This window comes from Poeciliopsis prolifica, unplaced genomic scaffold, assembly GCF_027474105.1.
Source record: "Poeciliopsis prolifica strain line A6 unplaced genomic scaffold, Auburn_PproV2 SCAFFOLD001, whole genome shotgun sequence".
Taxonomy (NCBI): Eukaryota; Metazoa; Chordata; class Actinopteri; order Cyprinodontiformes; family Poeciliidae; genus Poeciliopsis; species Poeciliopsis prolifica.
Genome location: NW_026562376.1, coordinates 8,124,992 through 8,142,101, shown reverse-complemented (window position 1 = coordinate 8,142,101; position 17,110 = coordinate 8,124,992). Strand labels below are relative to the sequence as shown.

Below are 17,110 nucleotides of genomic sequence, written 5' to 3'. Positions count from 1 at the left end.
CTGCACGATGTCAAGGATCATTTGCTGTCTAATGCGGATGCCGGCAGCGTGTGGGTTATCCAAATTAAAGAGAACATGTCCTAAATGGGCAGACCTGAGCACACTGTTAATGTTGGAAAGTTGCAGAGCTTGAAGGCCTGACTTGTTCTAACAGAGGAACAGGGTGGAGTCATGAGGTCATGGTATAGGGAGGGGATTGAAGCAGTCTTTGCCACAAAAGTTCAGCCTTCACGCTCCATTTTGCCTAAACTTTCCAGGGACAAGTCTCTGCAACATCTCATCTACAGCAAAGGTAATTCTGCAACAACATTGCTTTTTATTGTTGAATAACCTCACATGTTTAATCTAACTTTAAACAGCTGAAAGCTTAAGAGGTTTTCCAACTTCCGAAGAGACTTGGAAGGACATGATTTTCCACATAACTTCCACTTGGTGGGCATGAGTCTCATGATGTTGATTTGCTCTGTTCGGATTCAGTTCCAGAAGTAGCTTTTTTTTTTGTGTGTGTGTGTGAGAAGTATCACTAATAATCCCCAAGTTATGTTCAGAAGCATTGTTTTCAGGGTGTGGTCACTTTGGAGCTGTAACGTGTGTAAGTGTAACGTGGTGGAGCAGCAGAGACTTTAATAGCCACCAACCACACTGTTAGTAGAAAATATTCCATATGTGATCCAGGTGCAAAGTTGAAGAAAATAAGATTTAATTTTTAACAAACAGATTCAGTGTCATTGTGTGTCTGTTGAGAAGGCATTTCTTTTAGCTTAGCTCAGATAATGTTATCTTCAGTCTAAGTAAACATGCTGACTTGTTTTGTAAAGCCGAACAAGTCAGTGAGAGGATAAGAAAGAAATTTCAGCTCCAGCTTTTGTCTCTTTTTCAGAAAACTCAACATGGCTTTGGTTTCAGAGTTTCTGGGACAGCTATCTCTCAATGTTGCGGTAATGTCAAACTTTTGCCTTGACAATTAAAATTTGATGTACTTTCACACATATCAGATTCTTTGTTTTCAGGCAGTTGCATTATTTAGAAATTGATTTGCTTTGTGTTGCAGCATGAACCTCTGTACCCCACCGTGGTACCCGCTCGGGACTTTGACCCAGACAGAGATGCTGCCAGAATAGAGACTGCAATCAAAACCAAAGGTAGGATGCGGCTCTTTGTGTGACTGTCTGATGGTTTTATCTCTCTTATAGATGAGTGGTCTGTATTTGAGTCAGCTTCAGTGTGGCCACATTGGAAACTCCTCCTCATCTGTGCCTCATAGTTGGCATGGCTTCCTCTGTCTACTGAGTCAGAGTTATCTTTAACAGCCTGTCTGTTCTATTACAATATTATACATGTAAGAGAGAAAATTACCAATTGTCAAAAGGGTTGTTTAAAAAAATCCAGATCACATTAACTCATTCAAAGTTAATTAAGTTTAAAATTGATGGTTCATAGATTATAGAGGATAAATCAGAATACTGAATGACATGGCTGTTTGCCATCCATAACAAATCTCTGTAAATTTCCAAATTGCCTACCAGTTCTAAAGCAGTTCAAGTCTATTTTGTTGCCCTACAACTGAGATCAGTGAATTCTGATGGAATGGAAAACTTTAAAATTCAACTAGAAATTTGGACATTTATGAAGTTTTTATTTTTAGATTATTTATTTCTTTTAGAAATAGAATGCAGACCTAAATTTGTGATTTGTATTTCATTGCGTCTATCATGCATATATTTAGAAAATATTCTATTTCTTTTTCTCAGGAGTGGATGAGCAGACCATCATCGATGTTCTAACAAAAAGATCTTACTCTCAAAGGAGAGAAATTGCTTTTGCTTATGAAAAAAGAGCTAAAAAGGTACAGTAGGTTCAGACACAAAACCAAAGCTTATGTAAAAGCCCTTGCATTTCCTTTTTGTGACCCTATGGGACACATTGGGATTAAAGTGCCGGTGTCATTTTGTTTCCAGGACATGATCACAGCTCTGAAAGCAGCATTGTCTGGCAGTCTGGAAACTGTCATCCTTGGACTGATGAAGAGCACATCCCAGTATGACGCCTCAGAGATCAGAGGATCCATCAAGGTAAACGGCCTGAATTCGAATATTGAAGGTCTCCACTGCCCTCTAGTGTTAAAATGCCATCATATGTTTTGCTTTTCTGTAGAAGGGTTAAAGTGTGGAGATGGATATCCCACCAACCCTCAACTGTGCCTCCACTTTTAAACTGGGTTTTGTTTAGAAAAGGAGATCATGTTCAAATAAAACTATGACTTTCACCTTCTCACAATCATATTTTCTATTGGGAAGTTGGTGAATGCATCATATTTTAATAAATGCACAAATAATTAAAATTGCCAACATGACTTTATCAAGCCCAGGTGGTTAATGTGAGAATTTCTGTCTGTGTTTTAGGGTTTAGGAACAGATGAGGAAACGCTGATTGAGATCTTGTGCTCACGCAGCAATGATGAGTTGGTTGAAATCAAGAAAGTCTACAGTGACTGTGAGTTCAAAATATCCCTGCTTTTCTAGAAAACAACTGTTGTGAAGTGCTTTGGAAATGTAGATCTCAGACATGGATATTAATGCCAAAAATAATTCTAATTTTATTTTCTAGTATTCAAGAAAGATTTGGCAAAAGATGTGGCAGGAGATACCTCTGGAAACTTTGCTAAGCTGCTTTTGGCTCTGGTGGATGTGAGTGAAAAGTACATATTTTTGTCATTTGGGACGTAATTCAAGTGGAACTAATAAAAGTCTTGTTTTTTTTTCCCATTTCTTCACAGACGAAGAGAGATGAACCCAGTGCTATTGTAGACTATGAAAAGATAGATACAGATGCCAGAGTAAGTTTTCAATTGGTATTATGTGTTAGTTTTGAGGTCTGGAGATACATTAAATAATTTTACCTTATTCTTTTTTAGAATAGAACAAGAGTTATCACTTTGAGTAAACTTTAAAATGCTAATTGTGCATGTCCTTTTCTAGAAAAAATTGCTACAAAAAAATTGAGATTCGTACTGGTACATCATTGACTTAATGGTTTCATGGACTATATCATATAGTTTACACAGAGACATGGTAGACATCAATTGTTTACAATTTAATTATGTGAGATTTGAGCATTTTTATAAATATTGTAAAAACTCATGAATAACATTCAAGTAAAATAAACATATGTGCTATGATTTAAGTACTTTCACTATATAGATGACAAATAGGAGTAAGATACAAAGTACTTTAGGCATCTAGGTATAAAACACCTGCAGAAACTCAGTCATTTTGAATAAAATTAACTGATTGTTCATTTAATTCTGATTATGCTATCATTTATTCCATTCTCGTGTGACTATATTTGAATATATTTGACTGTATTTAAATTTTGCTTTTGATCACAATACTATAAGTCTACTGCAGCGATGCAGTTCCCCGAGAGACTAGTGCGACAAATCAGTGTGTCCCCAAAAACAATACAGTAAGTTGCAAGCAATGTAATGAAGAGGTTTTCCATAATCAGGCTCTGTATGATGCTGGAGTGAAAATAAAAGGAACCGATGTCAACACCTGGATCTCCATTATGTCTCAGAGGAGTGTCCCTCACCTGCGCAAAGGTAACCACTTACCTGATTTCTGGTTCTCTGAAGTAGATTGGGTTCTTTGAAGTCAAACATATGTAAGCATTTATTTTTTTTCTCTTTCAGTATTTGACAAGTACAAGAGTTACAGCCCTTATGACATGCAAGAGAGTATTGTGAAGGAAGTTAAAGGAGATTTGCAGAAGTCATTTCTTGTGCTAGGTACTGTTAATCTATTCTTTCATAATCCTCTTGATTGGATTATGAGTTTGTCAAAGTCATTAAAATATCACAAAAGAAAATAAGTTGTTGTTTGTACTGTGGATTTAATCTGTTTATGTTGCTTTTCCAGTTCAATGCTTTGAAAACAAGCAGCTTTATTTTGCTAAAAAGCTGAATGAAGCCATGAAGGTATGTGCAATGTTTTTTTTTTCTTTTCCTTTCCTTCTTGGTACAAAAGGACTTCTTTCTACTTCTAACATTTTTATTTATTTTTTTATTTACTTTGTTACTGTCAGAACTTTCTGCAGAAAGACAAAAAAGTTGGCAAAATTTGTTGCACCAGTCTTACATCAGCTACTGTATTTTAAGTCAAAAGTATGGACAAGTTTAATGCTGACTTGTTCTCCTCTGCTTAGGGGAAAGGAGCCAAAGAGAAGATTGTGACCAGGATTATTGTGTCCCGCTGTGAGGTGGACCTGAAAAAGATTTGTTCTGAATACAAGGACACCTTCGGGCAGTCCCTGCAGCAGACTATCACTGTAAGCAACCTCTTACTGATTAACTGTAAAGCATTTTCTATCACTCTGCCGTTCCTTTATCGTTCTTTTTCCCTCTCTACAGGAACATACCAAAGGAGACTACCAGAAGGCAATGCTCAGCCTCTGTGGACCAGACCAGTGATAGTTTTTTGACATCCAAAGGGTTTTCCAATCTCTTTTTACTGGAAATATGGCCAGACAGCTGCACATTACAGCATAAACATAGAAGTACGGCAGTAAAGAAGGAAAATAAAATGTAGAACTTAAAAATGTGCTATTTATGATTATTGCACCAGATCATTAATAAATTTTCTTTTCTGGACTGCTGACTCTGTTTTTTTTTTCATTCTAACATGCTGTTGTCATATTTTACCATCAGAGGGCGGTAAAGTTGCACAAAATAAATATTCCTCTGTCAAGTCTCCACTTCCTATTGGAATATCTGCAGAAGAAATGCAGATATTTAGAGGCTGGCATGAAATATTTGACCATAAATTGCATGTTTGTTTTTATTCCCGGCATCCGTTTTAATTATATAATATAATTTAAGTTAAAGCTGATTTAAACTATTAACTTTTCATCGGAGGAGCTAAAGATGACTAAATTTAAACTACAAGTTTAATGTTTTTAGACCATCGGCTGCAACGTAAACCATAAATAAAAAAATCTGGTTTGAGAGATAAACAGTGATCGAGTATCACCCTCCAAACTTGAAGAGGATGATTTAATCATTAGTGTGTTTTTCCGTGTTTGTTTGGTGCTAATATTTTAATTGAAAATGTTAATTTTACCTCTGGCAAGGATAATTTGCATAGCACTAAACAAGCCTCTATACAACATGTTTCTGCTGTTTAGTTTGTGGTCTCTCAGGATGAGAAAAAAAACACCGTGTTGTCAAGGCATTTCTACTGAAGTATAAGGGCAAAAATATAGCCCCGAAAGGGAAAACAGGAATCGCTGAACACAGAGATGAGGAAAAGATAGGAAGGAAAGTGCAATAATTTTGTGAAACTGGTGAGCTGCAGCTCCATTTGGTGTTACTGTGGGAGAAACAGCCTGATAAGAAATGGTTCTGTCCAATATTTTCAATGATTGACTAGCTAAAGGGGGAAATGGCTTCAAGTTTTAACAAGACATTGGATTTATGATCATTTTGTAATAATATTGATGAGAACATTAGCCCTTTGTGATGGTTTGTGTTTATAGGCAATAAAAAATAAAATATAGCACAAAGTGAGATAAAACAGTATTTTGTGAAGCCTGGATGGAGATTTATGCGGGAGCATGTTGACAGATTAATCTTTGCATCATAAAGAGAAAAGTACCTCCATATTTTTCCCCCCTTTTTTTTTTTTTTTTTTTTTTTATATGGATGTACAACATGCTGTTCTGCTCAAGGCCAGCCCACAGGGACCTCCAGCAAACCCAAGAGGGAACTCTCTTCTCAATTGAAACGATGCAATTTACCGTCCCAAACACGGGCACTTCATCATTCAGAGGACTTTAACCCCATGAATGTCAAACACAGAGCATGCTGGGAAGGAGATAGACTACCACACATTACCATAACTGCTTCTACCTCATGCTAAACACTGGGGGAAAAAACAGAAAATTAAACCATATATACTTGATTTTTTTCTTTTTCTTTTTGAAGAGGGGCACTAATTTACAATCGCTTTTGAAAGTTTTCATACACTTGAAATTCCAACCTCAATCTTATATTGGCATTTTTATTTGGTAGGTCAACACAGCAGAATATGTAAGTGTGAAATGGGAGGAAGAGGATTCTTAGTTTTATGCAAATTTGAATGGAAATATGAAAGTTTAGGATGATTGACCTCGATCTGAAGCTGCAAGTCATTGGGTTCTATTTCTTATAAGATTTACTTATAAATTCAACATTTTTGCCCATTCTTTGTAAAAAAGCTCAATCAGATTGAATGAAGCATGTCTAAAAACCTGATTAACGACATATCTGAACAACTTGATGAGCGCTCTGATTGGACGCTTATTGTCGTTGTCCAGTAAGGGCAAGCTTAAGCCTGTGACAGGTTTTCTAACAAGACTGCCCTTTTTTTTAGCTACTCCCATCAATCAGTAAACTGACCAGCTTCTTTGTCCATGCCTATCCAATGATTCTGCCACCACCAAGTGTGACAATGAGTAAGGTGAAGTGAAAGTGATATGCTGTATTAGTTTTCCTCCACACAAAACATCTTGCCTGAGATTTAATTCTTTTTAGGATCCCCATCTGCGCTGAAGAAAAACATTGGCACAGCATGATGCAGCCAGCACCATAAGATTAAAGGGAGCTGAATCCTAAAACATGCCACACATTTCCTTTTTTTTTTTTCAATTAAAGTGAAATTTATATTTTCATTCCTCTGTAAAATGATGCACTATTTAGCTTATTACATTTTGGTTGTGCTGTGGAAAAACTTTAATGGGGCGAAAGCCTTTCAAGATGTAGCAACTTTTCCATGGTGTCTGAGAGCAGCCTTGTAGTTTTTTTTTTGTTTTTTTTTTGAAGGTTGAAGTCTTTTTTATTTTATTTTTTTTATACACAGAATTTTTATATTTGGAAAAAGAAATAAATGCCCCACCGTCTCACCGTCACCTCTAAGGAAAAAAAGCTCAGGCAGGGCTTTAGGCTTGCAGCAGCATTAAATTTTCACTGTGCAGCTGTATAGCTGCTGTTGCCCCCGCCAGACATACCAACTGCACACTGGGAAGGTATTAGTTTGTGCTTTTTATTAATTCATTCCACTGAACAGAACTTGCAATGTAGCAAACCAGCATCTTCTTAACATTTCCTTTCACCACTTTCTCTTTGACACATTTGAACCCAGTTGGTGTTTTTTTTTTTTTTTTTTTTTTGTTCAGAGCACCAAAGGGTGTTTAATTATAGACTAGAAGGCCACCAGGGTCTGCTTTTAATTGTGTGCATCTCCGTGTGTTGTGTGTGACTGTTTGCCTGCAGCTCTGTAGGTCGCAGGCATACTCCAAACGAGAACTCCTACAGGCTAAGCTTGAAGACGCTCCCCCTCAGTACATCCACAGTGCCCAGAGAGCTGGAGTTTGATTAATATTTTCTTAATTATAACTATTTAATTCAGCAAAGCCACAGCTTCTCCAGCGAAACTGTGGCCTTTGTCTCTGAGTTGCAGAATATCCTGGCTCATTAAGGACACGGAGAGATCCTGTATATGGTAAATAAGAGGCTGCGTCTCATGCTGCTGCCCCAGGGAGAGCTGGCACCACACTGAAGGACATCTCCTTGTGAAGAACAGTGCAGGGCTGATGTTTCCCAGCTCAGACTGCGGAGCCGGATCCTCTGCCTCTGGCATCGTCAGGCCCGCTTCCTTTCATGAGGCACAAACAGAGACAACAGCGCAGGCAGATGAGCACTGTGCACTCATCACGCCATCAGGCTGTCTCCTTTGTACAGTAGACTGGTGATTGAAATGACTTGAGAGAGCAGAATAAGGCCTGTCTCCTCTTGGGTTTTGGCTGCAGTCAGTCCATCTACAGACAAAAAAAGACTTATGGAGAAGTTTATAAAAGCTTTTTTGTGTACAACCAACCTCTTTGAAGAGTTAGGCTTCTGTCTTGTTGAGATGCCTGGAGGATTCTCAATAAGGTGAAACATGGTGTGTGTACTGCTGTAACTTTGGCTGTTTAACTCAAAAGTGCTGTTTGCACCTGAAAAAAAAACAAGCTTTGGTTTTAATTAAGCTTTAAATCAATAGTGATCTTTTCTTGTCACAAACTGTTTTATTAAAAAACCTGCCTGGAGACATAACTGGGCTTTCATATTCTCTGGTTTATCACATCAGCGATGTTTGATGCTCAGAGCTGGACAGGATGCTGAGTTTTCTTTTCGCCCTAAGCTTTTTCTTTATTGCTTTGTCCTGAAAGAAGCAGAATAGCCTGTGGCTTGTTAACCTTGAAGGGTCACATTGGGATTTTGGAAGTGGGGGTTCTGTTGAAGGTTATAAGCAGTTAATATATTATCTGTAAGTATTCTTCATATATTTATTAAGTGTAAATGCAAGTTAGTTGGTAACAGAAACTGAAACTGGGTATATCGAATGGGGAAAATATGAAACATTTTTTGCAAATTTTTTTTCTATCACACAAACCATTGATTGCTGAAACTGGCATTTAGGAGGGCAAGAGTTCAGAAAAATGCATTATTTGTTTTGTGTATTTGCTATGTTTGTTAGGGATGAACGTAATCTGATGGAAATCTTTAAAAGTGTATTTTTGGGTAAGTTGGTGGAAATTATCTTTGGTCATTACCCTAACTTATCTTATTTTTTACTAAAAGTAAAGATGCCAAGACAATCATCTGTTTCAGATGATAGGGATGAGGTACATAGAGATGTATTTTTATCATCGCAAATCTCTTTACTCTAACTCAGCCCACTGATTCATCCCTCAACCCTTGTACCTGTTGTGCCACTCATTCAGATATCTGTGATCCCCTCAGTTTGACCAACTCTTAAAAGCATTCAGGTCCTCTATTTTTTATTTTTTATGTAAACCTCTCATGGATGTTATTTTATAGTGTCCAGTCAGATTCTTGAAAGCAGGTTCTTTGGCTGCAAGCCATGTGCACTCACTGATGATGATTTTCTGTGAAGTGGTTTGTAATGGACTGGCCTCGATCGACACTGAAGACGATACGTCTTCAGTGTTTGTTTGAACACGGCAGCCGATTCGTTTGGGTGTTTGTACTTCGCTGCATCCTAATAACACAGCAAGAACTGCAAGCTGAGGGGGAGGTGGATGGTGTTTATCAGTGTGGCACATTAATGTTTATTTACTCCATGGTTAATAAGATGTGTGCTCCGCAGCAAGGTGCAGCAGAATGATGGTGGATGATTAAACTGCTTTGCTTTAGACTCATCTATTATCCATACTCAAGCCTGCATACATAATGTAATAATGTAAAATAAGGCCAATTCCAGCCGTCGATGATGTGGCCAGTCTGAGGTGTTCGGTGTAAATCAACACAGGGTGTCAGAGCTGGCAGAATGTATAGAAATCACTGTGATAAATTTGGGAAAATTGTCAAAAATGTGCGTTCAGGGATGTGTGAGCTATGACTCTTTACATAGCACTGTTTTAAAAGAGCACAAACAAAGTGACGAGACTAATTTGTGGTCCAGTGTTTGGCTTTCAACTCCTAACTTGCTGGAGGTTTGGAATCGACTGAGAAGGGAGCGAATAGGGGCTCCCTAATCCATATTGTCATGACGCTTAATCCCATCCACTTCAGGCACGGCCCGTCTTCGATATTCTCGTCAGGCCGGCCACTGGACCCTGCACGCACACACAGAATTGCTGCCCCACCTTCATGCAAGAGCTGGAAATCAGCCAGGCAGACACTCGAGCATGAACCAAATGTCAGCGACAAGCCACAGGGACAGAAGAGGAGCCCATGTTAATTATTACAGGGAGAAATCATACTATTTCACCTGCAAGACATGCCATCCAGGATATCTGTGGATCATGAAGTCATTTTCTCATTTTTTCTCTCTGGGGATTCCAGGAAGCAGACACAATTTTGATGAGAGGGTCTATAAAAGCAGTGATTAACTTTGTTTTGGATGTTTTTTTTTTTCTTTATTCATTTGACTCCAAATCTTTTTTTTTTGCCAACTCCATTATCGAATCAGAATGATGGGATTCATTATGCTGTTATTTATACCCACTGAACAGTTTAATACTTTGTCACGAAACAACAGCAAAGCTCAATATATTGTGTTGGGATTTTATGAAAATCCCAACACAATATATTGTTGTGCTTAACAATTGAGCACAACAGAAAGTTGTGCTTAATTGTTAAATTAAATGATACAGATGCATGGCTTTTGCAAGTTTTTTTTTTTTTTTTTTTTTTTTTTCAAATAAAATCTTAAAAGTGTGCCTTGGGTATGCATTCGGCACACTTTAATCTGACACCACAAATTAAAATCTGGATTATCCAACAATCTCCAAAAGTGACCTAGTTAGTGAATGCAGTCCTTGTTTACCTTGAGGAGCATTAATAAGTAAATCAACCAAATGGTCAACGATGACTCTGGAGGAGCTAAATCCAGCTGAGAATCTGTGGAAAAACATAAAAATTCATGTGGTCCAGTGTTTGGCTACAGAAACTCTCCATCCAATCTGACTGAGGTTGAGACGTCTTAATTTGTTTCAAAAACAAGTTATTTATTCTACTTCGGAGTTGGTGTATTTGATAGCATTCTAATAAAATGCATTAAAATTTGTGGTAGTTAGTAAATGACTGTACATTCTCTAAACTGTCATCACGTTTTAGAGAACCCCATTGTTCTTTTGTTCCTGTCAGTGTCATGGATTTACAGATATTGTTTGAAGCCAAGACTATGAAGCTGAGCCCCTCTGATGGGAGAAATGCAAAGTTTTGGAAAGGTGTCTACAAATTTCTTTCCTCTTCACCGCTTCACCTCTTCTCGTTTGATTTTTTTTTTTTTTTGAACGTGCAGAGAGCGAAAAGGGAAGGGAAAAAAAAAAAAAGAAATCTACCTTCTTCTTCTTTTTCTGACAACACGCTTCCCATGTGACACTTCACCTTTGGAGATTTCCTGTTCTCTCTGATCATTCACTGTTTGGTTCATGTTAATTAACCCTAGGGCAAAGCAGAGAGTTACATGCTTTGAAGCACAAGGGAAACATCAAGAAAAAGTTTTTTTTTTTTTTTTTTTCTGTTTCTATACACGATTCATTCTGCTTCCATTCGAGATTCAGATTCAGTGAGGACTGGGATAAGGAGGGGTGTGGGTGTTGGACTGGATGGAAAACAGTTTGTCTTTGGGTTTGTGTCCTTGTCACCAGTCGCTGTCCTCCCTGTGAGGAAGTTGGCCTGAGAAACTTGACGTCCCTCAGGTGGCCATGCAAATGGAAATCAGCTCAGAAATAGAACACAAGATGGTTTTCATTGCCTTCAGCTTTACCCATGAAAAAAGAAGACAGATTTTTGTCTGTTTCTTTATATTCTTTTTGGCTCCTGGTATAAATGGCCTTTTCTTCACTTTAAACACACAAAGAATTACTTGGTGAAAAGTGCCACTGGCTGCAGTCAGAGCAAGATTGCCTGTGCGTGTGAAATTACTTTCTTAACCATTACACTGCTTGGGTCACATATTCACCAACTCAGACAGATTCTCTATTTTTTCCTTTTCTTCATCTTCCATCAGCCACCAGCTAAAAATACCTGATCTTCAACAGTCTGGCAATATACATTACATTCATCCTGCTCTCTTAAATTTCTAAAGACTTACTTTCCTGCCTCTCAAAAGCATATTTTCTCAAAAACACCAATGAGCTGAAATCCACCTCTCAACAAGCTGGCATTATTCATGAGCATGAGCTGCAGCACAACCGCGGGCTTTGTACTCTCAGTTTTTTCGGGGCAAATCTGTTCCTGTGCTTTCTATCTGACGTTGTCTAAAGCACATAAAGACAAAGACAGGAAGTATGATTAGCCACAGAGAATAGAGGTGCAACGTTCCCCTTCAGGATACGTCTCGGGGTGGGACTGATCAAAGCTATGCCCACAGACAGAATGAGACTGAACCAGCACTTTTTTTTTCAATGGCTATTGCTGCCTCGAGACAGGAGGAGAGGGGTTGTTCCAAACATACGCCGTTTCAACATTTTTGCAGAAAAGTTGCTCATATTTTGTTACAGAATAAAAGGTTTAACAAGAATGAAAATCTTTAAACTACAACTGTGAGTGTGAGTGTCGTTTAGAAAAGAAAGAGAAACGTTCATTTTCCTCTTCACAAAACATCAGAAGTCTTAAAGTAACGATCATTTACAGAAAATTTAATTGTTTTACAACCTGGAAAAGCTTGGCCTAATAATCTCCAGCTAAATTTTTTGTTATATTTTTTGAAAAAATATAAAAAATAAATAAAATCTAATATTTTAAACGAAACATTTGAGTAAAGAAATGCAACAAAAAAGTTGCATTTCTTTAAAATCGTTCACATATTGTCTTCATGTTTTTGAGGAAATCACATGATGAAGTACGTGAAAAGACATCCATCCGTCCGTCCGTCCGTCCGTCCATCCGTCCGTCCGTCCGTCCATCCATCCATCCATCCAACCATCCATCATTTAAATGAGATATATCCTAACCAGATAACAAAATATATATTTATTAAAATTAGTGTAGAAATAAAATTATCGTATTTACTTTTGTGACTTGATCAGGGTTTTCAGGTAATCCATGGCTGACTTCCTGTTTTTGCGTGGGCAAATACAGGTGACACAGAAACACATTTCTGTGTTTCTGTGTCTGTTATCAAAATAAGAAAGACAAACGAACATGTCATTCAAATGATGCAAATATTGCCCAGAGAACTCTTCTACCATGGGAAAAAAATTAATAAAAAAAGAGATTGCAATTCTGTTAAGTGCACCTGGGGCAAACTTTCTAATGCCTATTTGCATGTCGAATTAGTGGAGAATTTGTGCTCTCCTATGTTTTGCTCACATAAAAGAAAGATAACATAAGGATTTAGTTTTTAAGGGAAATAAAACAAATCAACTTATCTTTGTATGATATAAAATGTTGCGTGGAAACAATGTAATAATAATAATAATTTAAAAAAAGAAAAAATAGAAAACTGTACGGGTAAGCAGCACAGATTTTAAAAAGTCAGAAAGAGGTGATGAATAAACTGTGACTGGCCTAAAACTTTATATTTGCAATGAGAGTGATTATTACAAACAATAAGATGACTGGAACTATGATGAACAAAGACAAGAGGTTTATTTTGTCACCAAGCACAGTGAGCAAAGCTATGAGAAAGAAAAAGGAAAATTTCCAAACCTCACTGAAAACTAGAATGAAATTTTTAGTCTTAGACTTTGCTGGAATAAAAGCTGAAGGATTTTTACATATTTTTACCAAGAGTGCCAAAAACTGTGAAAGGTGCTGTAAAAATTTGTGAAACTCCATCAAGCTGGATTTCTACACTAGTCAGTCAATGACATACCTTTATTTCATGAAACTGTCTTTTGTGTTTCTAATAAATCAGCTGAACAGACATGTGAAATCTCATCGTCGGTGGTGATGGTTACCCTGTAATGTCACTTTTCCAACTTCACCGACTGCATTACAAAGCAGGCTCCTCCAAAGCGAGGAGGAAGGTGTATTCTGCTGGCCTGAGGGCGTGTGACTGGATGTGCGAGGCTTCAGCTCCTGACGGACAGAGTCTGATGAGATGCTTTCATTATAGCTGGTTTAAAGAAAACCGTGTTCTCTATAAGACGGGTTCTATCAAGACGAAGCTTTGATTTCTGGCCCTCAAACATTTACAGCTGTTGTAATGACAGCCGCCTGCCGCTTTTTTTTTTTTTTTTCTGCTGGAAGTATCACCACTAAGATCATCAATATTTGATTTTTATCTATGCTAAGCTTACATTGTTCTTTACTCCTCGTCATTCACATGCAACTGCTTTAGTATAAATATGTCACTCTAAACTACACAACTGTGCAGAAATAAATAATTTTTTACACTCTATCAAAGAGCAATGTGAAGGATAAACACATTACAAATCTATAGAGGGATCTCTATTGCAAGTTTAAAGAAGAATGAGGGAATGTCGGTACATTTCCTCTGGATAAAGATGTATCTGGGAAACAGTAATCATAGTACTTTAATTGAAATTAAAACAGCATAAGGTTAAAATCTTGCAGGACTAAGTAGTTAATGTAATCAAAGTCTTCAAGCTACCTTTAATCTGCCAGCTTTTAACACCAGAAAAACCACAACAGAACTCTGGTCCAAAGTCAAATATTGAGTTACAAACTTGTTCACTTCACATGAACAAGTTCCCTCTACTGGTTGATCTGAATGAGAAATCTTGGCAACAAAAGTTTTCCCAGTTGGACATTCGCTCAGACTGGTCAGCAGCTGGTCCTTATTGTAAAAACTAGGCAACAACAAAAAGGTCAACAATGTTTTACTGTAGAAAAGATAAATATGTCATGAGTTCAGCTGTTTTTACATTCAAGCCTTTCAACATGTTGTCCTTCTGGTAAATAAAATGACAAGTTCATATGTCAGATTCAATTACTAACCATAGGTATTTTCAAACTTTTTTTGAGCAATAAAAATGTTCCCATTTCAGAGATAGACACATGTGGTTGAGATATTTAGTGTATATCTAAACAACATCTAAAGGTTCACCGAAGACATTTTGAGATGGCCTAGAGAAAAACACGTATTTCAGATCAAATTAAAATCTGATATATTCAAATGGTCTACAATGTAAACCTTCCTCTGTGGCATTGAAGTTCTGTCTGTTACACCAGTCACATTTGAAGTAAGATGAAACATATTTCAGCAATGTAATTATTTCTCTTAATATACAAACAGAAGCTACATTTTCCTCCAGCATGAGTTTATTAAAATATTGTCAACGCTTTGGCAATTGCCACACAGCCGTCAATATGCAAACTCATAAAAACACAAATTTGAATATCTGCCTTGGCCCGAAAGCCTCTAAACCAGGAGACTAAATATATACTTACATTTTATTTCAAAGAGGAAGAAATCCTTTCTGGCAAAAAAAAAAAAAAAAAAAAAAAAAAAAAGACAAGCTAAGAAGAACTTTACTCAAGGATAGGAAGCACATCATTAAAAACTGGAGAAATATATTAAAAAATAGGGGATTTGAAAGCGGGGAATATCTGCTCGCCTTTGGCTACTCTCTCTGGCTTCAAAAACATCTTGAGATCTCTCCTTCTCTCAGACCTGCACTCTCTCTTGTTGTTTGACTTTATTTGCCAGCTTCACACTGATCCTAGCTTTTGGAAATCTCCCACTAAATAATCAATCACATCGCTCAGAAAGGCACAGGATCCCTAAGAGAAAGGTCTTTAACTACATGCTGCACAATCACAAGACCGAAGAGAGAAGTGCACAAGGGCCATGGTTCCTTCATGTCTGCTTGACGCCCCAGATTTCATCAAAGTCCTCTAGTCTATGTGTCTTCAAAGACTCCGGCCTGGTTCGACTAATTATAAAATACTGAGGTAGGAGTGTTGAGGGAGGCGGCAGTGTAAAAGTGTGTAGGTAACAGGGTAATTACTTGTTTTTGCTGCCTTCGGAGTGCCTTTTGTCTCTCATCTTGTGTGACAGAGATGAGCGCAGCGCTGTCAGCTCGGACGAGAAGGGGGACATTAACACGTTACTCCTGCTCCCTCATGGATAATGGAACAAGGTTTGCATTTGAATGATAAACATGATGACTTGGAGACACTGGGAAGATCACTCACACCTGCCTCCCACCCCTCACCCCCACTCCCTCCTGCCCTCCCCACTCCTACTCTCATTCAAAGATGAGTACCTATTATGCAAATGCGATATTTTTGAATTCATCTGTGTATCTCCCAGGCATGTTGGACAATTATGACTCAGTGGAAATAACTGCACCTTGCTAATGCTATGCAGCGTTGTGTTTCACTGTCCTTTTATCGGCGCACAGCTACTTTCATCTGCAAAGTTCTTCACTCAATCCTGTGTTGTGCAGATTAGGATACACTTGTAACCCAGGCACCTTAATCAGAGACTACAAAGCACATTGGCCTCAGCATGACCAGAGTCTTAAATAATTCTGGACCTTGTCAAAGCAATCAAATCAGATAAGAGAAAATAAAATATTGATGCACTGAAAGTATACAGAGTAAATATATATTCGTATTCGAGGTGGGAAAGAGAATGCAGCGGCACTTTGCTGCAGCGCTGTTTATTTTCATTTATGAAGACTTTCAATTCAAAACAAACTAAAGTTATTTTAAGTTTATTTTGTTGCCAATAAACACCTGGAGGGAATGTTGTTCTGCAGGTTGACGCTGCGACTAAAAAAGGTATTTCAAGTGCGCCGAAATCGGCAGCGGCGCAGCGCAGCAAACGGTACCATGCTTGAAGAGAGACTCCCTCAGAACTAGAGTCTAAAAAGGGAGCATTGAATATATATTGGTTAACATCCTTTAACAGCAGCTACAATTAATGTGTGAAGCTGTGTTTGCATCTGTCTTTGTGCCACCCACCTGCCAATCACCATGTTTGTAGAACTAGATCACAGCGCTGTTTTCATATTCTATTCAGCTATGTGTTTATTTCCACTGGTGCAAAAAAGATTTTATTTACTGGTCTTTTGAAGATGAGGCGAGCTCTCCGCACACTGTGCAAAGACCTCAAATTGCAAGAAAAGAAACAGCAGCAGAAAAGGGAAGCGCAAGGTTGGAAAAGCAAACTGTGTTTTCAATGTGGCATGCTGCGTTCCCGCTCTTTAATTTCTTAGTTTTAGTGACGATGTTCCCTCTGCAGCTTCAGCATTTTCCTTATTAAATAACACTGGAAACAATGCCGTCCACTGCTGCAGCCCACATCCTTGTACATATAAAAAATTGAAAACTGACATAATTTTTGTAGACCAAGAGAAACTTCTCTCTTCTTCTGATTCAACCAGCCGGGAGTCTCTAAATTTCACTTAAAGTGTTCTCATCTAATCGACTCAGCATCTATTTATTCTGCATGTCTGAAAAATCCTTTGGTGTGTGTCTTGTTCTACGGGGAGTCTCTGCAGTTCAGGCTTCACAGTTCTCCAGTGGTTTCTGTACCCAGAGAGGTGCCAATCCAGACATCTCTCTGCTTTTCTGAGGTAGAGCCCAGAAGGCTCAGAACGTGGAGACAAGTCCCTGGTTAGGACAGAGCTGCTGCCTTTTATCAAT

The 17,110-nt window shown here is 38.0% G+C and overlaps 1 protein-coding gene across 2 annotated transcripts; it reads left to right on the top strand.

Moving 5' to 3' along the window:
• The first annotated feature begins 189 nt into the window (after nucleotides 1–189).
• On the top strand, nucleotides 190–4,648 carry LOC129365574 (annexin A2-like). 2 transcript variants are annotated; one of them, XM_055038855.1, is made up of 13 exons: nucleotides 190–292; nucleotides 881–938; nucleotides 1,052–1,142; nucleotides 1,752–1,846; nucleotides 1,959–2,072; nucleotides 2,403–2,493; nucleotides 2,608–2,687; nucleotides 2,777–2,836; nucleotides 3,508–3,601; nucleotides 3,692–3,787; nucleotides 3,918–3,976; nucleotides 4,204–4,326; nucleotides 4,409–4,648. In XM_055038855.1, the coding sequence occupies exons 2-13, from the start codon at nucleotides 891–893 to the stop codon at nucleotides 4,466–4,468; spliced, it is 1,011 nt and encodes a 336-aa protein (XP_054894830.1). In that variant the 5' UTR covers nucleotides 190–292; nucleotides 881–890; the 3' UTR covers nucleotides 4,469–4,648. The 2 variants fall into 2 exon arrangements, with proteins under 2 accessions (XP_054894830.1, XP_054894840.1); XM_055038865.1 differs by lacking the exon at nucleotides 190–292 and adding an exon at nucleotides 412–432.
• The last annotated feature ends 12,462 nt before the right edge of the window (nucleotides 4,649–17,110 follow it).

Excerpts from the sequence above, each read along its gene's own strand:
- LOC129365574 (XM_055038855.1), top strand. The coding sequence starts at position 891 with ATGGCTTTGGTTTCAGAGTTTCTGGGACAGCTATCTCTCAATGTTGCG. Across the intron at positions 2,073-2,402 it reads AGATCAGAGGATCCATCAAG|GGTTTAGGAACAGATGAGGA; the intron begins GTAAACGGCCTG and ends TCTGTGTTTTAG. Across the intron at positions 2,837-3,507 it reads AGATAGATACAGATGCCAGA|GCTCTGTATGATGCTGGAGT; the intron begins GTAAGTTTTCAA and ends TTCCATAATCAG.